This window comes from Cinclus cinclus, chromosome 1, assembly GCF_963662255.1.
Source record: "Cinclus cinclus chromosome 1, bCinCin1.1, whole genome shotgun sequence".
Lineage (NCBI taxonomy): Eukaryota > Metazoa > Chordata > Aves > Passeriformes > Cinclidae > Cinclus > Cinclus cinclus.
This window is the reverse complement of record NC_085046.1, coordinates 88,184,299-88,208,675: the sequence shown is the minus strand read 5'-3', so window position 1 is coordinate 88,208,675 and position 24,377 is coordinate 88,184,299. Positions and strand designations below refer to the sequence as shown.

The 24,377-nt window shown below is 40.2% G+C and overlaps 1 protein-coding gene across 1 annotated transcript in view; it reads right to left on the bottom strand.

The window, feature by feature from the left end:
• Nucleotides 1-18,601, bottom strand: part of LOC134048402 (poly(rC)-binding protein 3-like) — a 47,915-nt gene extending 29,314 nt beyond the window's left edge. Inside the window, exons 1-4 of the mRNA XM_062500145.1 lie at nucleotides 18,524-18,601; nucleotides 4,999-5,022; nucleotides 4,870-4,902; nucleotides 2,034-2,150 (exon numbers count right to left, since the gene is read on the bottom strand). Of these exons, the coding sequence (XP_062356129.1) occupies nucleotides 2,034-2,150; nucleotides 4,870-4,902; nucleotides 4,999-5,022; nucleotides 18,524-18,601 (252 nt within the window). The remainder of the gene's footprint in view (nucleotides 1-2,033; nucleotides 2,151-4,869; nucleotides 4,903-4,998; nucleotides 5,023-18,523) is intronic.
• Nucleotides 18,602-24,377: the final 5,776 nt, after the last annotated feature.

The following is a 24,377-nucleotide window of genomic DNA, read 5'->3' as shown; positions in this document are numbered from 1 at the left end:
GGCACTGTATGCCAAGATACCTCTTAAACTAGAAGAAACAGGGATTGGTCCATGATTGGTAGGAGATGAAGAAGAGAAAGAGATGACAATAGGAGGTTTTGAAATTAGGTTAGACAGAATTACTTGTGTGGCTCTGCAGGCTTAAACCTCAAAATCATTATTATTTCATTAATTAACTGCAAAAAACCCTCTGAACATTCTTATAAAATGTGCCATGCCAGAAAACTAAGACATTTTATCAACATACTGAAAATTTGGAATATCACACAGGAATACCTGAAAACCCATGAAGGATTGAAGAAATATAAATGGGATTAACACTTGCAGTATTAAAACAAAAAGGCCATTTATCTGGAGCCTGACAGGAATGTCTGCCAAGACTGAAGAGGTAAAAACACCTGAGCAGGAGCTGGGGACACCCACCAGGAAAAGCACGGGTGTGTGCAATGCATTACACTAGTAGGAGGTGAGGCATTTCTAGCAGTGGCAGGGATAAGACAGCGTGATAAATAGGACAGGGGACTGTAAATGTCATTAAATAAGACTTTGTGTAACTTCATTTTCAACCTGTCCACAATTAACGCAGACATTTTACATAAAATGTAACTGGAAAAAGGTGGAAAGGGACTACTAGAGTCACAAGAGGGGTGGGGAATGCATCCTCTGAAAGACTGTGCTTGGATCACTGTCTCTGGCAAAAGCAAAGGTGTGCAGGGATAAAATCAGTTACTAAATATATATCTAGATAGTGAATCCTCAGGGATGAAAAGGCTAGAAGTATCTAAACTAACAGCCAGTGCTGGCATAGAAACAAAGCTGCATGAATTGTTCATGAACGAATTCAGGTGAGCAGCAAAAAGAAGGCGTCTAATTATAAGAGACCTGAAGCTGTGGACCCAGTATCAGGAATTTGAAAAAGAATCTAACTGGTTTTTAGATTATGCTTTGAAGTCGTAAATTCAAGACATACAGTTGATGCCAGAAGACAAGTGCATCTGGTGACTTATGAACTCTCTTCTAGTCATGTTGCTCTAAACTTGAAACATTGCCATGTGTAAATAAAGGCACATGTTGACAATTCTCATCAATTCCACTATCTCCCTGTGCTATGGGCAGATGTGGAGACTAACCTTGCTGACTTGGAGAAATAAGAACTCTTAAGAAAGGAATTAACATCCCTCTAGTTCAGTTCATTCTGGAGAGACCCTGCCCTTTGCTTCTGCTGCAGGTGACTCAGTCTACCTGTCTGCAAGCTCCTCCATTTGGAGAAGGTGAACTGCTTCCTGCAGGGGCATCTGCCTCTCCAGAGAGGACAGGAGAGTTGCCTGGACTAGACATATGATTTTCAAAAGCAGAGGGAGTTAAATCCTCTCCAGAGTGACCAGAGTTCATGTTCTGTACTCTGCTGCCTTTTCTGTGAGGCTCTCCATTAACATGGTGACCGTATCTAATTGTAGCTGTCCATGAAACTGAAGGAAATCTCAGCATTTTAGATACATATCTGCACAGAACACTTAGTCTACAGTGAACTGAGCTCCTGCCTTATTTAGAGTGCCTTTAATTTGTTTTAAAACACTAGCTTTAAATGCAGTAATTGGTAATGATATAGTTTGTTTTTAAAATAAAAAAATCTAGTTAAATGAGTTATATATTCATTTTGACATATATAAAATTTACATCAATACCAACTGGATTCATACAAAAACAGAGTTAAAAGTTAGGCAATTATTCTTTTCAAATCTAACCCACAACGGGAATAGAATTTTTCCAAGACATTTTTCTTACCATTAGCACACATTACTAGAAGCAATTGCTTTTCCCTGAAGCCTCCAAAAAGCAAAAGAAATGATCAAACATCTTGTAAATTGACCCATTATTTTTCTTCAGCATTGCTGCCAAAAGCATTTATAAAAATATAATCACTTTCATTGCTATTAAATAGAACATTAAACAAATCCTATTTAACATTAAAGCAAGAGAAAATTCAGTGTTTATATTTCGACTTGAAGAGAGAAAAAAAATTATTTGCTTACCTCTTCAAATTTTAGTGCAATCATAGAAAAAGCTTTAAAAATTGCATCTGTTGGGCCTGTTATTGTCACAATTCTCTCTGGACAAGTGCCTTCTGAAATATTGATTCGAGCACCACTCTGTCAAAAGGAACAAATATTTTACAAAGTTATACTTCCCAGGGAGCCAACTAAGTAGGATTAGGGATACAGTTTGGGAAGGAATACCTTGAGGCATCTAATTCCTTCCCTTACAACTGCAGCCCCAACAACATATAATTTCAGCATAAACTGATCACATTCCAAAAATTCATGTAACTGCGGGAAGCCGGATTCTGTCTGGGTACTTATGCAGCCTTCTTTGAAGTATGCAAATAGCACCTCTGTAACTCAAAGTTGCAAGTAATTGCATAATCAAGTCTTTTCCCTTCCTTCTTGTAGGATTAACCTTCAGTAGGAGTGGAACTGCAGAATTTAAAGGGTGGTTGTCTCCAGGGAGCACCAGCATTTCCCAGGAATGATGCACCTCTCTGGTTTGGAGACCTAAAGGTGGGGCTTGGCCTCTCTGCCTCTCTTCTGGGGCCTTGCTTTGCACTGTGGAGAAGGCTCCTTGTAGATGTGCCTCATGTGAAGGCAGCCAATATGCACAGAGCATCTCTTTAAAGGAGCCCTGGTAGGACAGGAAACACCAACAGTACTGTGTCCACAGGGCAAGGAGACTATTGGAATGAGTAAGAAAACTGGAAGTCTCATAGAGAAGCCAGGCTGGCTCTCAAGTATACTCAGTCCTCTTTATGCTACTGTGGCAGTGCAGAGAAAAAAATCTCAACCAGGGAGTTTTATACATTTAGAAATTTATACATTTTTAAATATATATTTAGAGGATCTTTAGTGTAGGTAATGATCAAATCCAGTTCAGGTAAGAGCCACCCTATGTGTTCTCTGAGGTTTCAGTGTTGGAAATGCGTTAATGCAGCCTAAGAAGTCTCTGGAGCCTCAACTCACCCACAGGCACTGACCTTCTTGGGGCTTAGGGCCTGAAGCAAATGTGAGACAAGCTGGGTAAGTTTGGCCCTTTGCCTGTAGGGTCACGACACAGGTGCTCATGTGCTGTGTCCCAGCCTTTATCCACACCATGCTGCTGCTCTACTGCGAGAGACTGTTTCCCCATATGACAGGACCACCACACAACATGAAAAAGACCAAGGCTCAACACCACTGACAGAAAAATTTTCCTGTCACAAACCTGGACACAGAACTGTACTTTTCTTTAGGTCTGAAATTGTCTCTGACATTTCCTCAATGACAGAATTGTCTCTGACATTTTCCCAAAGACAGAGCTACATTTCACACCATAAAGACAGCATGCACCCTGCCACATCTGCCAGGGAAGTCAAAATAAAAGTTATATTTTGCTTTTAAAGAAGTACTGAAGAAGGCAGTCATTTAAAGAGGGACCAAGTGATTATCATGTGGAGATACAGACTCTTAGTCCTATGCTGATATAAAGACGCATAAAATTCCATTACTTAAGAAAAAAAAAAAGGGAAAAAAACAGTGTCTTCTGACCACATATACATGACAGCAGGGGTCCAGGATTGGAAGAAGAACATTTGATATTTATCCTAAAAGACAGACCAAGGATCATAAGTAATCTCTAAGATGTTTTACTCGGAAGTCAAGAGCACTCTCCAATGATGGCTTCCCTTCTGTGCATACAATTTATATACAAAGGTATCTGCTCGTGATCATAACTAATAATTAAACTAAAATGTGTTTAATCAACTGTTAAGTTTACTGGAAACATATTTTCTTACCTTTTTTTTTCCTTTCAATCTTAGCAAACACGTGATAACATGGGTGAAAACGTCATCAAAAAAGGAGCTCAGAACTCAGTCAAACAATGAAATCCCTATTGTGTATATTTAGAGATGGATGTCTGCAATTTTCTTTACTAAAATACTTTGACATTTCCTGACACAGACCTTCTGTCAGAGTAGAAAACAACAAAGCAGCTGACACAGTAATGTACTGCAGCTTTACTAGATCCAAATTGACTTTTCTTGAGGCATCCTCTATACACTGCACTCCTAAAGTTTTAAACAGTAGGACTTGTCTTTTGACTGACACTTTAAGCAGTTGCTTCAAAGCAGAAAAATTACATGGGTCTCCAGGCAGGATGTGCTGCCTTACAGGACTGGTGTGGGTCTGCAGCCTCCACCTGAGCACACTCCTCTGAAGATAGCAAAGCTTGCTCTGTGGCAGGGAAAGAAGCCTGCAGACACTGGGGAGGCTGAGGTTTATGCAGTGCCCTATTTTAATCTTTTTGTGTCTTCAGCCCTTTCAAAGGATGCGAATGGCAGGTGTGCGTGTCTACCCTGCCCACATCCTACTCACAGCTGCAAAATGAGGAAAAGCCAAGGCTTTGCCAACCCATGGCAGAGAGGTGCTCTGAAGCTTGTGTCTTCCCTCAAACTTGACGTGAATCAATCTAACGCTTGGTGTCAGATTTCTGGAAACTCTACCAGGAGGCCAAGCCACGCACAGGACTGATGCTGGTATGTAAATGAAAGATACAGCAGGTCTGATGCACAGAACCACACTGTGAGCTGTTCCTGAGATAAGGCAGCAGCAGGCACATTGCTATGGGAATGAAAGACTCCAGACCGCTGCAGCGATAAGGAGGTTACATTAACAACAACGTTTAATTTAGGCCAGCATATTTATACCCCACCACTTGCAAAGAACGGGGATGTTAAACGATCTGCCCGCTTGATGGCAGCATCAGTCTGCACATGCTGAACTCACTGTTCTCTGAGCTGGAAAGGAAGGCAAGTGAAGACATCAAAGCTTGTCTTACCTCCTCCCTCATCTTCTTCACTGTCTCACCTTTCTGTTAAAGAAACATAAAAAACCGTTAGCCTGGGCTAAAAAAGGAGAAATGATATAAAATAGTTTGACATGAATATAAATAAAGTTATTTTCTGACCTTTCCAATAATGCTTCCAACCTCCTGAAACAGAAAAGAAAGAGACACCGTGAATGATACAATTTGTTACAGAAAAGCATTTGTGCTGTTCCTAAGCTATTTCACTATCATTTATTTCAAAGCTTCAGTGTGAAGCATAGCTCCCTTCCATTGTTGCTGTATACAGATATGCCATGTTAGCTACAAAGGAATGGACTAAAAAATGCAGCTTTGCAGCCAACTGATCGTGCAAGAAAAACACCTTCAACAGAAACTGATCTCGTTGCTACAGATCAATCCTGCTACTATAAACACAGACAAATCCCTATCAGGGAATGAAAAGTTAAGAAATAACAGAACTGCACAATCTACTCAAGAAAATGAGGTGTAATACAAGCATCAAAATAATTGCTGGTTTCTCCAAGGGCAGGCATTTACCCTCCTTATGCCTTGTAATAGTGAGAGCTGAATTTCCACGCTACTGAGTGTTATTGTGCAAACACCTGGTGGCCTGTCTTAAGCTTCCTATTAAGCACTTAGAGAACAATAACTGCTAATCACCTTTTAGGGATTTGGGAATTGCTACTGGGCTCCCACAATCTTCCACCAAAGGAAAGAAAATACTGAGAAGCATGACTGTGAACATACAGTATGGGAACAATGTGGCAGTTCTGGCAACATCCCAAGGGTTAAAAGCTTGGTGAATAAAACCAACAAAGTAGCAAAAATGAAACTATTAACACTAAAATGAATAGTCTGGACATGTTACACAAGTCATGCAGCTGTGACATCAGACTGGAAATCATGTGATAGAGAGACCATCTAAAGGAAAATAAACTCTTCTCCTATACTATAATTGTGAAATCTACTTCTACAGTTAAGGACTGCCTCAGATGGTTGAGCTGTCCATGAGATGTATGATATACCATTTCCCCCACCCGGTCCATACACTTCAGTGTGATCCATCCTGGAACACAGTTCAAAGTGCAGAATTTTTAGATTTTTTTTGTCCTCCAATGCTCTGTCCAGTGATGGACTCATGATGAAGTGGTACTGACTTAATTCTGCAGGAAAGAACTACCTGCAGTGACCTTGAGTTATTTTTGCCATTTTTTTATAAGCTCATAACACGAAGCTGTTCTTGAAACTCCTCATCCTGCTCACAAGACATGAAGACTTTCCAGTGAGAAGTTACCTATTTCAATGAACTCTGGCATACGTTCCTTTATGCTCTCTGCAAGTCTGCGCACAACATTCGACTGAGGGAAACAGTAACTACACTGCTGGACAGGCTGGAAAACTGGGCTGAGAGAAACCTCAGGGAGTGGAATGAAGTCAGATGAACAGCCCCATGTCTGCAAGGGAAAAAGCCCATGCAGCAGGACAAGCTGGACAAAAACCTGCTACCTTAAAACTGACTTTGCAGAAAAAGTCCCAAGGGTCCTAACTCAGAACTTCAACATAAATAAATGAGTACATCAGCAGTGCACCCTTGATCAGTGAAAGTTGGACTGTATTAGCAGGAGTGTAGCCACCAGGCTCTTGTCTTCTTCTCTCAATGGCTCTTGTCTTCTTCTGTTTGTGAGACCATGCCTGGAGGACTGTGGCTTGTTTTGGGCTCCTAGTACAAGACAGACAAGGACACACTGAGATGAATTCAATGAAGGGCCACCAAGCCATCAGGGGACCAGAGCATAGGACCTGAGGACATGAGGATAGGCTGAGAGAACTACATTTGTTCTTTAGAAGAAAAGCCTTGACAGGGGAGTCTTATTGCAGTGTATAATAAGGAAAGCAAGCTACAATATCAAACTCCTACTCAGTGTGAGGGAAAAAATTTATAATTCGGATGACTGGACATTGAAAGAGGCACCCAGAGAATCATCATCCTAAAAGGTGTCCAAACCCAGCCTGAGCAAGGCCCTGGGTAACCTGCTCCAATGCAATCTGCTTGATTCAGGAGGTCAGACTGGACACCTTTGGGGGTCCCTTCCAACCCTCAGTCTGTGATTCTTCAGTCATAGCCTTATATCCACTGAAATCCTTGCTTTATTAGCCACAAAGTTCCTCAGTCCTGTGAGGGTCAGGTTTAATTTCAAGCTCCTGTTTCCCATTTCCCTTTTTGATTTCTCTTCCAACTTCCATCTTTCAAGATGGCATTCTGCACTCTTTTACACACTGAATTGAGAACAGATACTGTGGAGACAGGAGCTGAAAATCTTCCAGTGGTATCCGCTTTACAAACCTACAGTTCTGCTGGATGATGTAGAGTAGACCTTGATACTTCACACAGCTGTGTGTTTTTGGCTGTGTGAGTGTTTTTTGTGTCTGCACCTCTGTACATACAATGCAGAGAAACAGCTCTGTGAGAATGGCAATGAAAGGGCTCACTGCAGTTTTCTGTCCTGTAACTAAATTATTGTAATATTCTCTTAATATGAGGGTTTAGGTCACACCTTTTCCTGTGGCTGAGACAGCCATACCAGCACGCTGTGCAGGTTCTCAAATGAGATGCAGCTTTTTTTTGCTAGCAGTGACACAAATCTGGGACACCCATTCCCCCAGATTTTTATGATCTTACTATTTTTTATATTATCATCATAACTCTGCCAATCTGCCAGTAATTGCTGAATGGGCAATACAGGGAGCAAGGCCCTCAGTGATGACAAGCCTTGGGAATCCCCCATGTCCAGTAATTCCTATCTGACCACTTAGCACATCCGCCAGTTTTATCTTAAAAACTTCTTCCATTCTTCTCAGTTCCAGCTTTCAGAAATAATTACTTTTCTAAAACAAATTCTTAGGAGGTAGAAGGACCTTTTGCTAGGTGTGAGAGCATTCTGTTTCAGTTGCTATAGACAAGAAACTATATTTCAGTCCGTGGTATAATTTCAGGTTTTGTATACCTGAAGTTTCAATAGAATATGTAGGCCTGGTCTTGAACCTCCAAGACTCTGTCAATATAAACTTAATATGAAATCTGTCCCCCAATCCATTTGATCATCTTGGGTCTTAATGAGATACACCATTCTTTCAGAAATGAATAGTAGGTCACGGGTAATAAATGAAAAAATATCTTCCTTGGAAATAGAAGAACATACTCTGCTTTAGGAACAGAAAAGCAGTGCACTGTTTGTAACACTGGTAAAAAAAGATGGTCCATTTCCAAAAAGGAAATCAGGAGAATTTAAACAAGCAAAGGAGAGCATAAAAGGAAAAGATTCTCAAGCTGCTTGTTTCACTGAATTCTCTGGGAGTTTTGCTTTGGATTTCAGGGGGGACAGGAATTCTACATGAGCGATCATCACATTGTTATTTATTAACAAAGAGTATAAGCTATCAAAGAAATGAGTGAAAGAACTCATTTGTGAATAGCACTGAGAAAATAATATTTCAGTAAGACTGGTGACCAGGCTCTTGGAACATGATAGCAGATGTCACTGTAATCATATGGAGTATTTCAAATCTCCCCCTCATCAAAGGTCTACTTTAGAGCTTATTCTATAAGTCAGTTTCAAAACATCCAAGCCAATGCCACCTCTTCCAGTACCCCGGGAGATCAGATTCTGCTTGGCAATGTGAGGTAAGGTCAAAGGGGCAGAGAGAAGCACTAACTTTACATGGACATTTCAGATTTTTTTCAGAATTTTGTTTTATACAAATAACTGGAAAAAAATAAAAATACAGAATGGTTTTAAACTGATCACTTCAGACTTTTCTGACACTTTGTCTAGGAAAGCTCCTAGAAAGTACTGGTGACAACAGATCATGTCTTTAATTATGATGAGAAACTTCATTTAGCAGCAGATTAAATCAAAATATTCTTTTTACCTCATTCTTCAAACTACCGAAGCTACTTCACCAAACCTTTAATGTTTCTTTATACAGTCCAATATTTGTTTCATACAGTTTCTTACATCAACATGAATTAAGTTTAATGCCAAATGAGATACCTAACACCATTTTCATGAAACTCAAGTTTTAGCATTATTTCTAACCAAGATTACTTTAATGGCTTTATTTTCTTCAGAAAATGTTTCTGTATCTGCCAGACACCAAATATGCTGTAGTTAAGTGCATAAAATGCCTGTCACCTACATTGATTCTTTACAAGTTAGGAGTTCAGTGTAAGTCAGGCAACCAACCCTCACTGCAGTCCAGGGAGAGATAATGAAGGACATTTTGTTCCTAAAAAGGAAGGGAAGAAGTGTACTCCCAAAGGTTTTTGGCTTTTCTCATCTGCAGTTGAAACAGCTTAAACTGACACTACATATGGGAAGTTTGGTGAGAGGAGCCCTACAGCTGATGTCAAGTTCAGCCTCAGTGCAGGTCAGACAAGTGTTTGATTTAGCTGCATTAGCAAATAATTGCCTGTTACAATATACTAACAACTGAACTATTTGCTATTTTCCAGTGCTAAGGAATATAAGCTAGCAGTAACTATTTATCATCAATTTCATCAGACTGATTTATTGACTAACCATCCACACAGAAATATAGTGGAAAAAGTTACATGATGACAATTACTGAGTTTCATATGATCACATTTCAACAGCAGACCAAGAAGAAGTGCACAAAAAGAAATTATAAAGGGGGGAACTACAATTCAGTGGGAAAAAGGTGGGTCCAAGCCAACCCATCTGGCAGACTGATACCAGAGCTAAAAGTACCACCGAGGCTCCTTGGCCTCAACATGTAAACCCACCCTCCAGAAGCAGCTGTGCCACAGCACCCATGCTGGATGACTCCAAAACACTGCTCTGTCTGCCTACACCCACTGATCCATACTCATACACATATAGAGGTATATTTGTTTATTTGTATTTAAAGTCAATATACACATGCAGGCACTAAACAAATGGGTATCAACTTTTCTACAAGAAATGACAGCAATTTGGCGTGCCTGTCCTCAGATTCATCAAAGGGGCCTGAGTTTCAGATGGTGCTGCTTACCCAGCCCAGGTAATGCCTTCCAAAGGGTATTACTACCTGGTGACTGCATCTCAAGCAGGAGAGTCTCACACTTGTGCTCAAAGAGTCGTTTTGGAAAATCCCAGGAAAATCTGAAATCTACATGATGATTTCAAGATAGCCTGAAGATAATTCTCAAGCCTGAAGCAGTGAGTTGTCATTCTGACTTTCTTCAGTAGGAAATTTTTAATCAAGTAGATAAAACAAGAGTGGAACCTTAACAACAAACCCTGGGAGACTGCCCACCAACACTAAAATATATTGCTAACCAACCAGCCAATTCATTGCAGAAAATTTGAGGAAAAGCAATGGTAAAATCAGGGTTTCTTTCATGCTGAAATGTAGCATATAATATTATTTGCACACCTTATTCACAAGAATGTCATGAATTTTATTCTTAATGAACACTTGGGAAGTAGTGGACCCATCAAAGAGCAGAAAGCTATTTCTGCAGATTTTGCATCATCTGTGATGAAGATGAGGCAGCACTAGCAGAACAAAAGGTGGCAGCAAAAATGCATGTGAGTCAAGGCTTTTGCAGGGCTCTTGATGGTAAGAATGACTGAACAAAGATATAAAACTGGCTGTAGAAGAAACCTATTTCCTAGTCAATTATCTGGCGTGTCCTTTGAATAATAAGAGAAAGAAATCAGTCATTTTAAGAAAACAAGAAGCTTAACAAATGATGACAAACCTTGGTTTAAAGATTAACCTTTGATCTGTAAACATAAAGTGTGAAATTCCATGACTTTTTCTATGTGTGAGGTTGGTTTAATAATTACTGAGTCCTGGAAAATCAAAACAAAAACAGGTAGCTATTGTGGGACCATAGAAATGCACAGGGCTTGCTCTATTATCATTAGCTTTTATTATCAGTGCTATGGGGCAAATGGAACAAAAACTTCATAGGATCCCTGAGATAAAGCCACATCTAAAGGGAAAACACATTTAAGAAATAATATAGGAATATATGCTTTCACCTCAAAACATCCGATAAAGCACAGGCTCCATCCTAAAGCCTGAAATTCCTTCAGGCAATGTTCTGATTGCACATGCTAACTTGCTTTCTCTAAAGCAAGGGCAAGGTAGAACCAGTAGGGCCATAGTCTACAAACAAAACAGCTTTGAAAGAAAAGAAATACATCCTTCCATGGTGGGGAAACACACCTGTCATGGGACAAGGAGGGGTCCTGGCAAGAGCACGTGACAGCTGCGCTGACAAAGTTTTCTAGACCCAGGCCAGCTGTCTTTCTCCCATCCATAAGGAGGCATAGCATAACTGAACTCTCTCTCTCTCTCCACCTTCACCTGAGGACAGAGTTGCCAACAGTCAACTAAACTCATGAATATGCTTGTGTGGAAGATCCCAAGAATATGTGCCACAAAGATGTTCTGAACAATGCATTTGCATGGAACATGTGGGGCATCAACATTTTTCAAAGACTGGAAGAGAAGTCAGTTTTTGGAAACATGACATAATGTGTTAGCCTCAGAGAAAGAATGGCTACCTTGGATAAACTGAGCATCTGATTAGTGTTCTGGGATTATGTGGGATTGGCCTCACTGATACGGGAGATCTCATGTTCCAAGGTGATGCTTCAGTAGTCACTGTCTGATACCCACAGCCCTAATTTAGAAAGGCATTGTGGTCCAAGGCCTTCCATACTGAGGCAGATCTTATGCTAACAAATATGGCAGTGTATAAGGAAATCTACAAATCATTGTTTTTCTGATGGAGATTCCAGTATTATCCATCTTCTGCAAGTACATCTAACATTTTTTTTTGTGCCAATGGGCATTTATCCCTTGCTTTTTGATAACAGATGGGTAGCCAGCTTACATTCAATTTCACACCTAAGCTCCCAGCCTTCCCTACCAAAACCAACCCAAAAACCAGTTCTGTCCCTGTGCCTGTCCCTGCACCTGTGATGTTGAAGGAGCAGCACTGAGTAGGGCATGTGCCTTCTGCAATCTCAGTTCATTACAGTCATGGACCGATGAAGAGATTTTCTTTGGTAAAAGGGGGGACACTCAGTTATGGAAATTGTTTTCAGGAGCAGAGAGTGCCCAGGGGCTGGGGGAACTCTCTCTTCCTTTCTGCTGATTTTTGAGGCTAGTGAGAGTAACTTGGCTGCTCCTACAAAAACACTGAGAAGAGATCCATCTTGTGCTGTGCATCTGCATGCAGAGTTTTGTTCCATGACCAGGGCTCTCAGGTATCACAGTAATGCAAGCAAACAAAACAGGAACTATAATAGCAATAGCCAGGACAGTCAATCCTCATAATACCCTGCCAGTGTTTGTGGAAACTGGAAAGAATAGAACAAACATTGGCTTGATTGGCATTTTATGGCTTGGATTGTACTACTGACAAGGTGATTCTTAAAGTTACTTTGTTGCATTGTGTATTTCAAAAAGTAAGAAATAAAAAATGGAAAAGAAGAAGATCATTACCTTTAAGGTGGGGAAAATTAATTTCTGTACTTGCTTTATGGTTTTTCAGGGAGGCTATTAAACATGCACCAAAAAAGCAGCCACTAAAAGAAATCCCTGATGCTAAAATGGTATTATCTGTACTAATGAAAAAGGCAATTTTTCTTAATGGTTTTATTCCATATTTGAGCTGTTCAGTGTAAGCCATCACTTTATGAGTCTAAATTTTCTTTTTTTTTTTCTTGTAAAAATTCTGTATGTAGCACCACAAAGTAATCACCAACATGTCTGAAAGTCACCACTGAAACTGGATGTAAGTCACTATAACCAGTACTTCCAGTGTCACAAGTCACTCTCTGGTCTTGCTGAAATAATTTCAAACTCAGATACCCTGAATTCCTTAGGGAATGTAAAAGTAAGCTGTAAGTACTGGAAGTTTAGCACCCAAAAATTAAGGCACTCATAGGGTTTTGTCCAAACCCAAACATTTGACGGCAGGTACATCTTTCTAACTGCTGCTGAATGAGAAATGTATAATTGAACAAATGGTATCAGGGAAAGAAAAGCTCCACTTGGTCATCAGATCCTTCTGCCATCAATGCAGATTATACAATCTAATAGTACATGTGCTACTCTCTACTGGACATTTTTAAAATTTGCATAGGAGACTTAGAGAACATAAGAATCTCAGTATCAGATTTTTTTTCTTGGGATTCCCTTATTAGATTTATTTTCAAAATAGTATTTTATACCATTATTTCCAGCCACAAGCAATTGCAGCATTCAAAATAACTACACTGTTAACATTTGTATTTATTCTCTCCATGTATTTATGAGAATGTTTGAAGAAAGCTAGGCCCAATCTCCTCAGTTTCCTAAAACTTTAGTTATTTTTCTGTGAATTCCCCCACTGTCAGTCTTCACCATCACTCACACATGTGGCACCTGCTGCTGAGCACAGAACTGCAGGTGTAATTCTGCCAGTAGAACAGTAAGGTAATTACCTTTTCTTTGCCTCATGATGCACCAATGCCATACATCCAAAATTGCACACACTTTTGCTGAAATAGATTTCCTCTCCAACATAGCATATCCCAAATGTGCCACTCTCTAGACACTGCCACATCTGATGCTTTTTAGCCTTTCATGCTTTCCAGTTTTCCCTCTGTCACTGAACATGTATCTTCTAAATTACCATCTCCAGTTAATTGCCTCAACTCTCCAATTTACACCTCTCAGTATTTGGCAAGAGTCCTACTTCCCTGCCAGTTTTCCCTTCACTCCTTCATCCTACCAGTAAATTATTTCCTTGTTCTTCCTAACCATGCAACTTCATTAATCCATTTTGGTTCTCATTGCTGAACTCCATTCTCTCTCTCTAAAAGATTCTTCAGACTCAATATATTACTGCATTCTACTTTGGTTTCTTGCAGACTTCACTGCACCCAATATGACTTCACCAATGCACACATTCACACAGCGCCTTTGGAAACAATGCATTATTTCTCCTGCAGGTTTGTACTGGAGGGAGGAAGCAAAGATTCTTGCAGCACCACTGTGAGATGGAGGTGGATCTCACAGCGGATTTGTGACCTGCTGCCCTTTCTGTGCTGGCCCGTTTGAACATTTTCTCCTGTTCCACCTCATGGACTTGGCTTTTAAATCTCCATTAAGCTGCTTTCCTGAGATTTATGACCTTTCTACTGGCACAGTCTCTTTACTATCCACATCTAAAATTAAACTTTAATGATGAGTCTCCAGAGTCTTAACCAGCCTGTTAACACTGGCTATGTACAAAACCAAACTAGTCCAAAACCATGTAATCATAATCTAATATAGTCAAAATAGGTGCTTTTTCAACAGTTATTTCTTTCTGGGCATGAACTGACCAAACCTAGTTAAAGACCACTGCAGATGTCAAGTGCTAAGGTATTTTGGCAGATACCTGTGGGCAAGGCTACAATTTTCCAGTCTTTCAACCTCATTACCTGTGGCAGTAAGCAAGGAAAACACATCAGCCACAAGTCACGGGAATAGAAAATTAAGCAAAAGGTGAGGAAAGAATGTAAGAAACACGGAGCTCTACACACCACGACATGCAAAGAGCCAAAATAGTTTTTATCTTGACAAAAATTTAAAAGGGAAGAAAAAGTAAAAGACAGTTCTTTTGGGGCCTGAGCTCTGCCTCTCCATACAGAGGGCTCTGAGGGCTGGGGGCTGTTTGCCCATGCCTGCATGTACACTCCATTTGTCTTCCTTATGCTCTTCATAAACAGTGATCTGATCTGGGCAAATATTGCTATTCTTGCCCTTGCTGGAAGCAGAAATCTTGCAATCCCTGCAATACTCCAATCTTGCCCAGAAATTATACTTTTGAAGTAGACAAAGATGATAAAATACCCATATTCATTCACGTCTCTTTCCTACACAGTGATTTCACTTATTTTACTTCAAGAAGCAGCAAGAGCCAGATGAAAAATACAGAAGTAGGGCACTGAAAACAGCCTCATTCTCTGGTTTTCTCCACTGAAATGTATGACACAGCTTTATTTCTTAATGCGGTGCATCTTCCTCATTAATAAAGGATGAAAATGCATATCTGCATTATTTAACATATTCTATGTATCCAACGGCATGTCCTTCAAAAGGCTCTTCTGTTTCTGACCTCTCTGGAGCAGCATTCAGGTAACTCGGCCAGAAAGGTCCTGAGCAGCAGAGGCTGCAGCGCCTGTGAAGTGCAGTTTTACAGGATGAATTCAGTTTTGTCTGACTTGTCCTTAGAAACTTTCAGTGATGGATGGTGCAGCATGCCCAGGCAGCCTCCGTTCCTCCTCACACATCCTTGTAACAAGTTTTTCCTAATCTTGCTTTTGAGATTTCCTACAAACACTGACAGTTGCTTCTCTGTGGATGCAAGGAATGCCTAAGCACTGTCCTTGTAGCATCCTCACCAATACCTGCCCTCTAACTCATCACAAGAAAATGTGACAAATGTTTTGCGCTGCTCATGATTTCTCTTTAGGGCTGTAACACCATCATAACTTTTTCACTGATGTAACATGGCACAAGATGAAAAATAAGCCTTTCATTTTACATCATCACAAAATCTCTGAAGCCCCAGCTCAGGAGGACACCTTTCATACCAGGCCATAGAAACACTGAGGTAACCCTGAGGTTAACGTTTTATACATCGCAGTGGTTGACTTTTTGCAGAGCCTGCACAAATTCTTTTTCCACTTCCACTGATAAAAAAATTGCTCCCTTAACACCACGTTTTCTGCCATAAGAATATCAAGGCTGCGCCTTGCCTTGCTTCCAGCTGGCTGCTCCCAAACCTTGCTATGCTGTGGCTGAGTGGCTGTGCTCCCAGGGGCTATCCCAGCCTCTTCAGCCAGAGGCTGGACAAAGCCCTGCAGGAACTCAGCTGGACCTGCAGACACTCCTTTCCCCAAAGCAAGATAAAGCAAAGGTGCTGATCAGTGGTGTCCTACCTGCACTGGAAGGACACTGGCCCTGGTTCTCTCAGAACTCAGGACTTTTCCAATTTCTTTTCCTTTCACTGCATTATAATGTCTATTGGTTTTGCCACATAATTTGTTTGTTGTGGTGGTTTTTTTGCTCATTACCATCTTGCAGCGATCTGTCCACTCATACAAATCGTAATTTTTCTGCAGGTATAGAATTTACCTTAATTACCTCATTAAGAGGTCCATTCTTGACTTAAAGCCTCTATACAAATCACATGAAAAGTACATGCTGAAAATTTCCTAAGTCTGCAGGACTTAGAGTTAAGATAAGCAAATGCAGTAGCACAAGTTATGGATTTCCAATCAAAATGCATGCAAACAACACAAAGCACATAGGCCTTCCCTATGCAAAGGTACACTGGCAATAATGGTTTAGACAAAGAGGGTTAAGGTTAGTGGGAAGAGGTCCTCTTTTTTCCATGCAATGCATTAATAAGTAATATTAAAATTATCTCAGTTTAAAAACAGCTGAATCTAGTTTGCTTCTGCTATTTTAAAAACCTTTTTATTTTCCCTTTGCTCCCACCAGTTATTTACAGACCATCTTCTGCTTCTAGACAAACTTTTTTGTCTAGAAATATTCATTAGAGATCAGCAATTTCCACTGATGTCATTACCACAACAACTATCAGGGAAGATTCTAGAAATGTGTTTCTTCTTTTCCAGAGGCACGTACAGCTTACAGAATGCCTTCTCACACTGAGTTCATATTGATTCAGACATCATTCATTCCTCTGTATTATTTCTAAATCGCACAAATGATATCAAAGAAACGGAAAGCATCTGACTTTTATCACCAAAATAAATTCAGATTTAATGTGTGCTTTCCAATACTTAAGCACAATAGGATACATGATTAGAGCATAGTGGAGCTAACAGAATACCCATCGTACCTTGTTAACTGAGGACGCATGGTAAGATCCAGGCAAATTTTGAACTTTGCAGCTTTTGTGGGTTTAATTTAGACCCTTGGGACTACATATACATTGAAGGTTGGACACATAACATCCATTATTGTTAAAAGTGGTTGCACACACAATCAATGATGTTTTAACAGAGAAAATGAACTTGTTTCATTTCTGATTTTAAAAAATCCCAATAATCCTAGCCCACAGTTTAAATAAAATGTCCTGAAAATGACAGATACTAGTTTTTTTGCTTTAAAGGCATGATTCTGAAACAAGCAGACAATGTCTGACAATGATTAAAAAAGCCCAAAACACCATCACCTAAGCACATGGGAATTTGACTGCAACCAGTAGGGCAGTTTATAGCCACTGGGATAAGTATGTGTTCAAATGCTTTCATGGATTGGGAAAAGAACCCAGTAGAATCAACCCTGAAAACCTAATTTTGAGCACAGACATGCATACAGATTTTAGATGGGTTTTGTAGGAGAGAGTGTTATTAAATTTGTTTGACAGATCCCTATTTAAGATGCAGATTTACACACCAGATGCCTGCCTGAAGCTGAATATTTCAGGGGGAAAAATCAAACAAAATGGTTAGATCATTTCTGAGAAAAAACATAATTTGATCTGACATAACCTAATTTCTGAGGTTTTTAATTTGCAAACTTAAGCTGTACCCCCTCACACTTCTCCATAAGTAAAATAGAATGGCAGATAGATTAGTGTCCTGTTTGTGCTATGGGTATGTCATATGTGTTTTCATGCCACAGGTTGAAAAAATCCACTATTTTAAAATTTAAAAGTATTTTAGTTATAAAATTAAAACTCTAGGAGTAAAAATAATTTTTAGATTTATATATACAAATTCAATCTCCAGAATAATATGCATTATATATTCACTGCTCCCTGTTAAGGAAGAGACTAAACCACCTCCTTTCTATAACATTCATTCATTAAGCCTAAAAATACCTGGAGTTGCCTGATGTAACTAATACAAACAAACCTATGAAATGTGGTTTTTCTTAATTAAAAGCCCACTTTATAATCTGTCAGTGTGAAATAAGCAGTGACCAGACTTAAGTCTGACAATGCTGAATTGGCACTTTGTCTACGGCACAGATTTCCCACTTATCTGCATGCTTTAAATGTTGCACTGGACAGAAAGGAAATGAGAGTCAACCTTGCAACCCAAACTTGCAGGGATGTGGACAAATCCCTGGAATATCAGGGGCTCACGCTGATGAGATGTTAGATGCCATAGCAGAATAATGAAGAACTCCACCCCATTTGCATTCAAAAGAAATAGACAGTAACTCTGTGGCAATTATTTCACATGGGTCAATGTTCTGGTATCCTAAAAAAGCCCTGCAAAACCCAGCAAATGCTGAGAAAGGCGAGCTGTATGCAGGTCAGCCTCCTGCAAGGGTCTGCCCAATTTGGCTTACTATCAATGGAAGAACTTTTTTTTTTGGCGCCGGATCCACTCAAAACAAGTTCGTTACAGGCAGGGCTTGTTACAATGAGCTTGGGCTGCATTGTGAACTCCAGCAGGATTCCCTGAAAGGCAGGGGGTGATTTTCTGGCCGTGGCAATGGTGCTTTTGACTCAAGGTGGAGGAGGAGCAGACCCTCTGTCAATGTTACTGCCAGGCTCTGCTGGTAACTGCACACACACTCAACACACAGGCAACAGGAAATGCTTCACCTTGCCATGCATGAGAAGGCGAATGGTAAGAGTGACATTGAGACCTCCTTCAGACACTTTTCCGTCCTTCGTGTTCATCCTGGCCTTGTATCTTCAATACTTGAAAGTAACTTCGTTTTTCTTTTCTTTTTTTTCTCCTATTCACTTAATCAACCTACAGAAAAAGAAAAAAAAAGAAAAAGTACCATTGAGTGGCTGAAGCTACTCTGAACTGAGAATATCATGTACAAACCAATTAACATTCCTTCCTTTGATTTTCTGGACTACAGTTTAGTACTGAAAAGGCTCCTTTGATTATTATCCCTTCCCATCCAACTCTTTAGCCCTTCTCCAATTACAAGATAAACTCCCTTTTGAAACCTTTAAAATTTTCTTAACTTCCTGTATTTCAAAGTTGAAAGTACAGAGCACAGCAGAGTGAAATACAATGTTTTCATCTGAGGACCACTTCATTAACCTCTGCAGTGTGTATATGCTATATACATATATCTATACATACATTTTTTACATGTGCCTGGTGCTGTTTTCATTTCTCTCCTCGTTATTGCCTCTTTCTCTTTTTTTGCTCTTGCAGAAGAGATATTTTTGTTTTCTCTCTAGCTAGAGAGAAATTAATTCTGAGCCTAAACACTGATCCCTGCCAGCAACAGCAGTTGACACATTAGCAAAGACATCTGAATAACTAAGAGCCACTTGCTGTTGTAAATCTGGGCACTGTCTGACTTTGTTTTTGTCTATGAGGCCCAGAGGTGGCTCAGTCCCTCAAAGGCCAAAGCTTAGCTTCAGCCCTAAGTGGAAGGAAGATTTTTCTTAATTCCTAATGACAAATTGCAGATTTTCAGTCATTTACAAAGCCATAAATATCCTAAAATGCTAATGAAAGCTGCAAGGGCTGGCTTTGAAGGGATAAACAAGATGCATTATGAGTTTATTAATGCAAGGACATTTATCAGCACAAACAAAAATGTGGGAAGGAAGGAATACTACCAAGGGCAGGCAAATTTTGTAGTGAAAAAGGCTTAGTGACTCCTTACTTAATATTGTCCTTTTCAGGCTTATCTTATAGAGCATAAAACCCTTAGACATTATGCCTCTCAGTAACCATCCCTTTATGTTAGCCATCCTCTGTAACAACCCTATTAGCTTTGCATCTTTGGTCTTCCCAAAAATTTGCCTTGCATTATAAATAAATAGGGCACTGGCTCATGAGCACTCCTAGGGACACCCACTTTGTGTTTTGGAGTGTACGACTGTGTTTCATTGTTGTGGCAGGCTGCTCTCCCCTTGCCAAGATTGCTCAGGCATGGGACTAAACAGTTGGAAAGGTCTACGGGATCATTCTCTTAAAAACTCTGGAGGAAGCATCATGAGGCTGTTTCAGCACTTGATTAAGCTCTATCCTACGAGCCACTAAACACTTTACTAGATCAGTGGAGCCCACATGGGCTGAACATGTTATGTGTGAGAGAAGTCAGCAGCAATTCTTCAAGAAAGAGCACAAGAAATGTGTGGAGTGATTCCTGATGGACTTGCTGAGCTGCCAGCAATCAGTGGTTCATGGCACCCTGGGAGACTGCCTCCAGACCTACATTTTCCACAGCCATTGGTAGCAGCTCCATGAATTTGTCTAGTGCCTTCTTGAATACATACATCTGGTCTCCAAAAGTGATGGATTCACACATTTAATATTAGTCTAGAAAAATGTCCTCCATCCTATATGGCTTAAATTTGCTCACTGTAATTTCCCCGTTACATATTTTGCCCTGTGTGTGTTATCTTAAGATTATCACACCGAGTCACTCCTCTGAAACTGAAACTTCTCATTTCAGCCATGGCCTGCTGGCCACTCCTGATATTTTTGCCCCTGGGAAATACACTGGGTGACTTTTCCCTCAAGCCTCTGCAGGAATACTAGGGCCACAGAGAGTTCCTGTGCCTTCAGTGATTGTAAGAATAAGTGGAAGACATGCCTAAGAGAGATTAAAAGAAAGAATGAGAAAGAGCATCTTAAAGTCCTCATTCCACCTTCCTGATTTCCCCTAACCCAGCATGGACTCAGAGTATTTAATACCATGTGCTCCACCACCAAGACCACAGCCCCAGATTTAAATCAATTTATTTCAAATTTCTAGGATAATCACTTACACTACATATTCCTAATCTCACTGGTGAAAGGGAGACAAGAAGCTAGGTGCCTGGGTGAGAAGGCAGAAAACAGAAGCAGCCTAGCCATGTCTCTGATGCACTATGAGTGCAAGAAGGTGACAGGAAAACACTCCAAGGCAGAGCTCAGGGAATGGCAGAGAAGGGTATCAGCTGTACTCTACTTGTTTAAGATTAGACCAGGACTCAAGGGGAAACCTGCAACTGTATGACCATGACAGCTCCTTCTGACAAGTTCAGGGTGTTGAGCAGAGGAGATGACTGTGGTTGTTCCCACACTGAGAAAATGAATAGTCTCATGCAGCTCACCTGCTCCTTACTAAGGGAAATGTCCTGGCTCTGACAGACCAGCATTTTTTGAGCTGTCAAAGATAACCCAACCAAAGATAACCCAACCAAAGATAACCCTGGACTGTACAGGAGCAACACTGGCCATCTGAGACTTCTAGAAACTCATGGCAGCTCTAGGGCATGCTTGGAAGATTTCAAGAACAGCTGTGTTTCATGTAGAAGAAAGGTATGTAAGGTCTCTCTGGGTCAAAATTCAGTGATGAAGGTACAACTGTGTTTCTAATGAGATGTATTCCCATGTGGGAAAAATAATCCCAGTCTAGAAACAAGTTTACAGTTGCCATGGCCTTTTACTACTGCGATATAGCATCACTTTGGAAAAAAATGTGGAGGAAAATCTTTACCCCCAACAACAAACCAATCTCAACCCAAGCCTGACCTTTTCCAGATGAAACTTGAAAAAAATCAGTAGTAAAGGCTAACACCTTTTAGGTTCTTTTTAAAAACCCATAGGTAAGAAATGAAATTCTACCACAAATATTGTTTAAAAAATCCACTACTATCTGATTTTATGAAGGATTTTGTCACTGTCCCTCCTCCCAACAAGCTTAAACTCTGGCACCTGGCAATGAGAATCAGAACAGATGTCTGGGGGAGGGCTGGGAGTGTGTGTGCCTGCAAGGAGTTAGGCAGCTGTGTGAGATACAAAAGGAATTCAAAAACACAGTCTCACATGCTAAGGAAGAATAGCCAAAGCCTACACATACACCATGAAGAGGGAAGGCTTTTTACTATGCCAGGTCATTCACATCTGCCTCAGTTGTCGTTAGAGTGCAAGTAAGTATTCTGGGTAAAACATTTACAGCTTTACAAAGTAAACCTACAGTACTGTTAATGACCTGGGTGTTTTGGTTTTAAAGACTGATTAAAATAAAATGCCTTGTTGTACTTCATTATTTTTAACTAATTAAAGCAAATTTTTCTGCAGACAACACTGCAAACATCCTGATCTTTATCTCTGTGTGCATGCAGATGTCAGATTGTGGCACAAGGAAGAGAATGGTTCCCTCTATAGAGCCTCCTACCAGACAGCAAGACATCCATGTATTTATAAACCTACTGCTGTCATATACAAGTGCATTGTGAATATTTAATCAGTAAAATAATTTCCCTCTCACTTGCAAAGTCAGCATTTTGAACAATTTACTATGTTCTTGTCTTCTGTGTGTGTCTCTGTGAGTGAACAGGAGGCTGAACACAGAAGGCTTTCCTTTCTTCAGTTCTGTGCAGAGGTCCATGGCTACCCTGGGGGCTGGGAGAGCTGGGTCTCAGACTGAAAAAAAAATAAAATCAGCATTTCACACTTCTCCTGATGCCAGAGGAAAGTCAGGGGACTCCACAGGTGAGCAGAGTACTGTGCAGGGAGGCAGACTCAGTGGCATGGCTAAATGTTAAGAGTGAGGGTATTTGCATTTTAGCCTGCCTTCAGCAGAGAGCTGGCAGTGACAGGAGGACAGCTGGACAACATTCTCTTCCTGACCTTGGGACTCTGGACCAGAATGCACAAAATGCAAGATTTGGAGTTGTGCAGCTCCAGGTAACAAGCAAAAAAAAAAAAATATGATGCCCACAGAATAAAGGAAAGTAGCTCACATCAGACAGTTCCCAGAAAACTGCAGATCTTTGCTTCCTTTGGGAATTTTCCATTTCTATGAACATTTCTACTGCTGCTTATCATGTAAAAAGTGAACACTTTTCTTCAGGTAGAAAAAGACATTCAAATGCATTTTAAAAACCACAACCCTTTTAAAACTTCAACAAAATGGATGCAGAGTCATATGCAAATGCCTTTTATCTCTAAGTATATGTTTCTATACATTTTTAATATTAGCTATCCCAAGCTGGCATAAACCCACATGTCCTATATGCTCAATATTTATTCCATAAAATTTTTAAACATGGCTTTTCTGTAATTGTGGATATATTAGGCAAATAAAACAACAACCAGCTAAGCCACATGTTCATTGGACTACTATAAAACCCCAACAGAGCTCCTTAAGGATTTCAGTGAATTAATAAAAGCTACAAGATGAACTATATAGCTGAAGGGAAGTGCTACAACCCCCACACATGCACACACATGGAGGTTAGTAATCCTTGTGGCTGAGGGGATAGTGTGAGATGGCTGCTTGAAGCCTAAGACATGGAAAGTCAACCTCATGACCTCCTTTCTTCCTACCCCTAAAGCCTACTAATTCCCCCCAAGAAAATAAGCAGGCCATTGCAGAGAATATGGCTGCACACTGCTTTAAAAAAGATATGCACGTTAAGGCAACCACTTCAGGCATGCAAGATAAGAAAGCAGCAGGCAGGGATGCCAAAGGTGAATAAAATCAACATAGTACCAAGGCAGACATCAGGCAATTGATCTCTGAGTTTAAAGCCCAAATAAATTATTTGACATGTGCGAATATGCCAAGAGAGCGCTCATCTCAAAGATCCAGAGGGATGCAAGGGAGAAGGGAGAGTGTGCATGGGGTGAGGTGGGGCAGAGCTGCACAGTCACAGAGGTGTGCTGGAAAGCAAAGAGATGCAGAGAGAAGGGAAGGAGAAAGGCAGGGAGAAAAACAGAAATGAAGCTTCAGATAGCTGATACAGGGAACAGTGTGAGAAAAATCAATGTCGAAGCAAGAACCACCTCAAAATGTTAAAGGAGGAAGCCTGCTCTGCTATGTGAAATCTTGATTTTATGGTTGTTAAATCTGAGCTGTTGGGAAAGAGGAAACTGGCCAGAGCACCTAGCATAGCATTCTCTCTGTTTGGTTGTTCAAAACCTCTTGAACCTAATTATGATGCTTCATCACCACCAACTGAAAAAATGTAGTTATGAAGAAAGCAAAGAAGAATCTACTGATAAAATTGAAACAAACAAATTCCAGCTGTTCCACTGGAAGAAAAAAAATAAATATAAAAGGATGGGGAAATTATAGTGACTGACATTCAGGAGAGGCCACTTCTAATCTGCATGATGATATAGGATATATAGGATATATATTTGCATATAGTTTCTATGTATCTGTAGATTTAGAAAAAGGTAACTTCTGTAAGGGAAACATGAGAACATGCAGTTTCTCACAGTAAATGTGTCATTTTCATAATATATGGAAATATTCCAAAGGAGGGGTAGCTAGGCAGATATCAAGCCATAAACATAGGAGCATGAAAAGGAAGAGTAAGACTTCTGCAGAATAATGTGAAGATGAGCAGAGATGTATCATGAGTTATGAAGAACTGGAAACTGGACAGCAACACACTACTGTTATATGAAGAACTAGTTCAGAGTTCCATCTGTTTAGCAAGAACTCCAAAAATCAGTAATACCACAGGGAAAAAAAAAGAT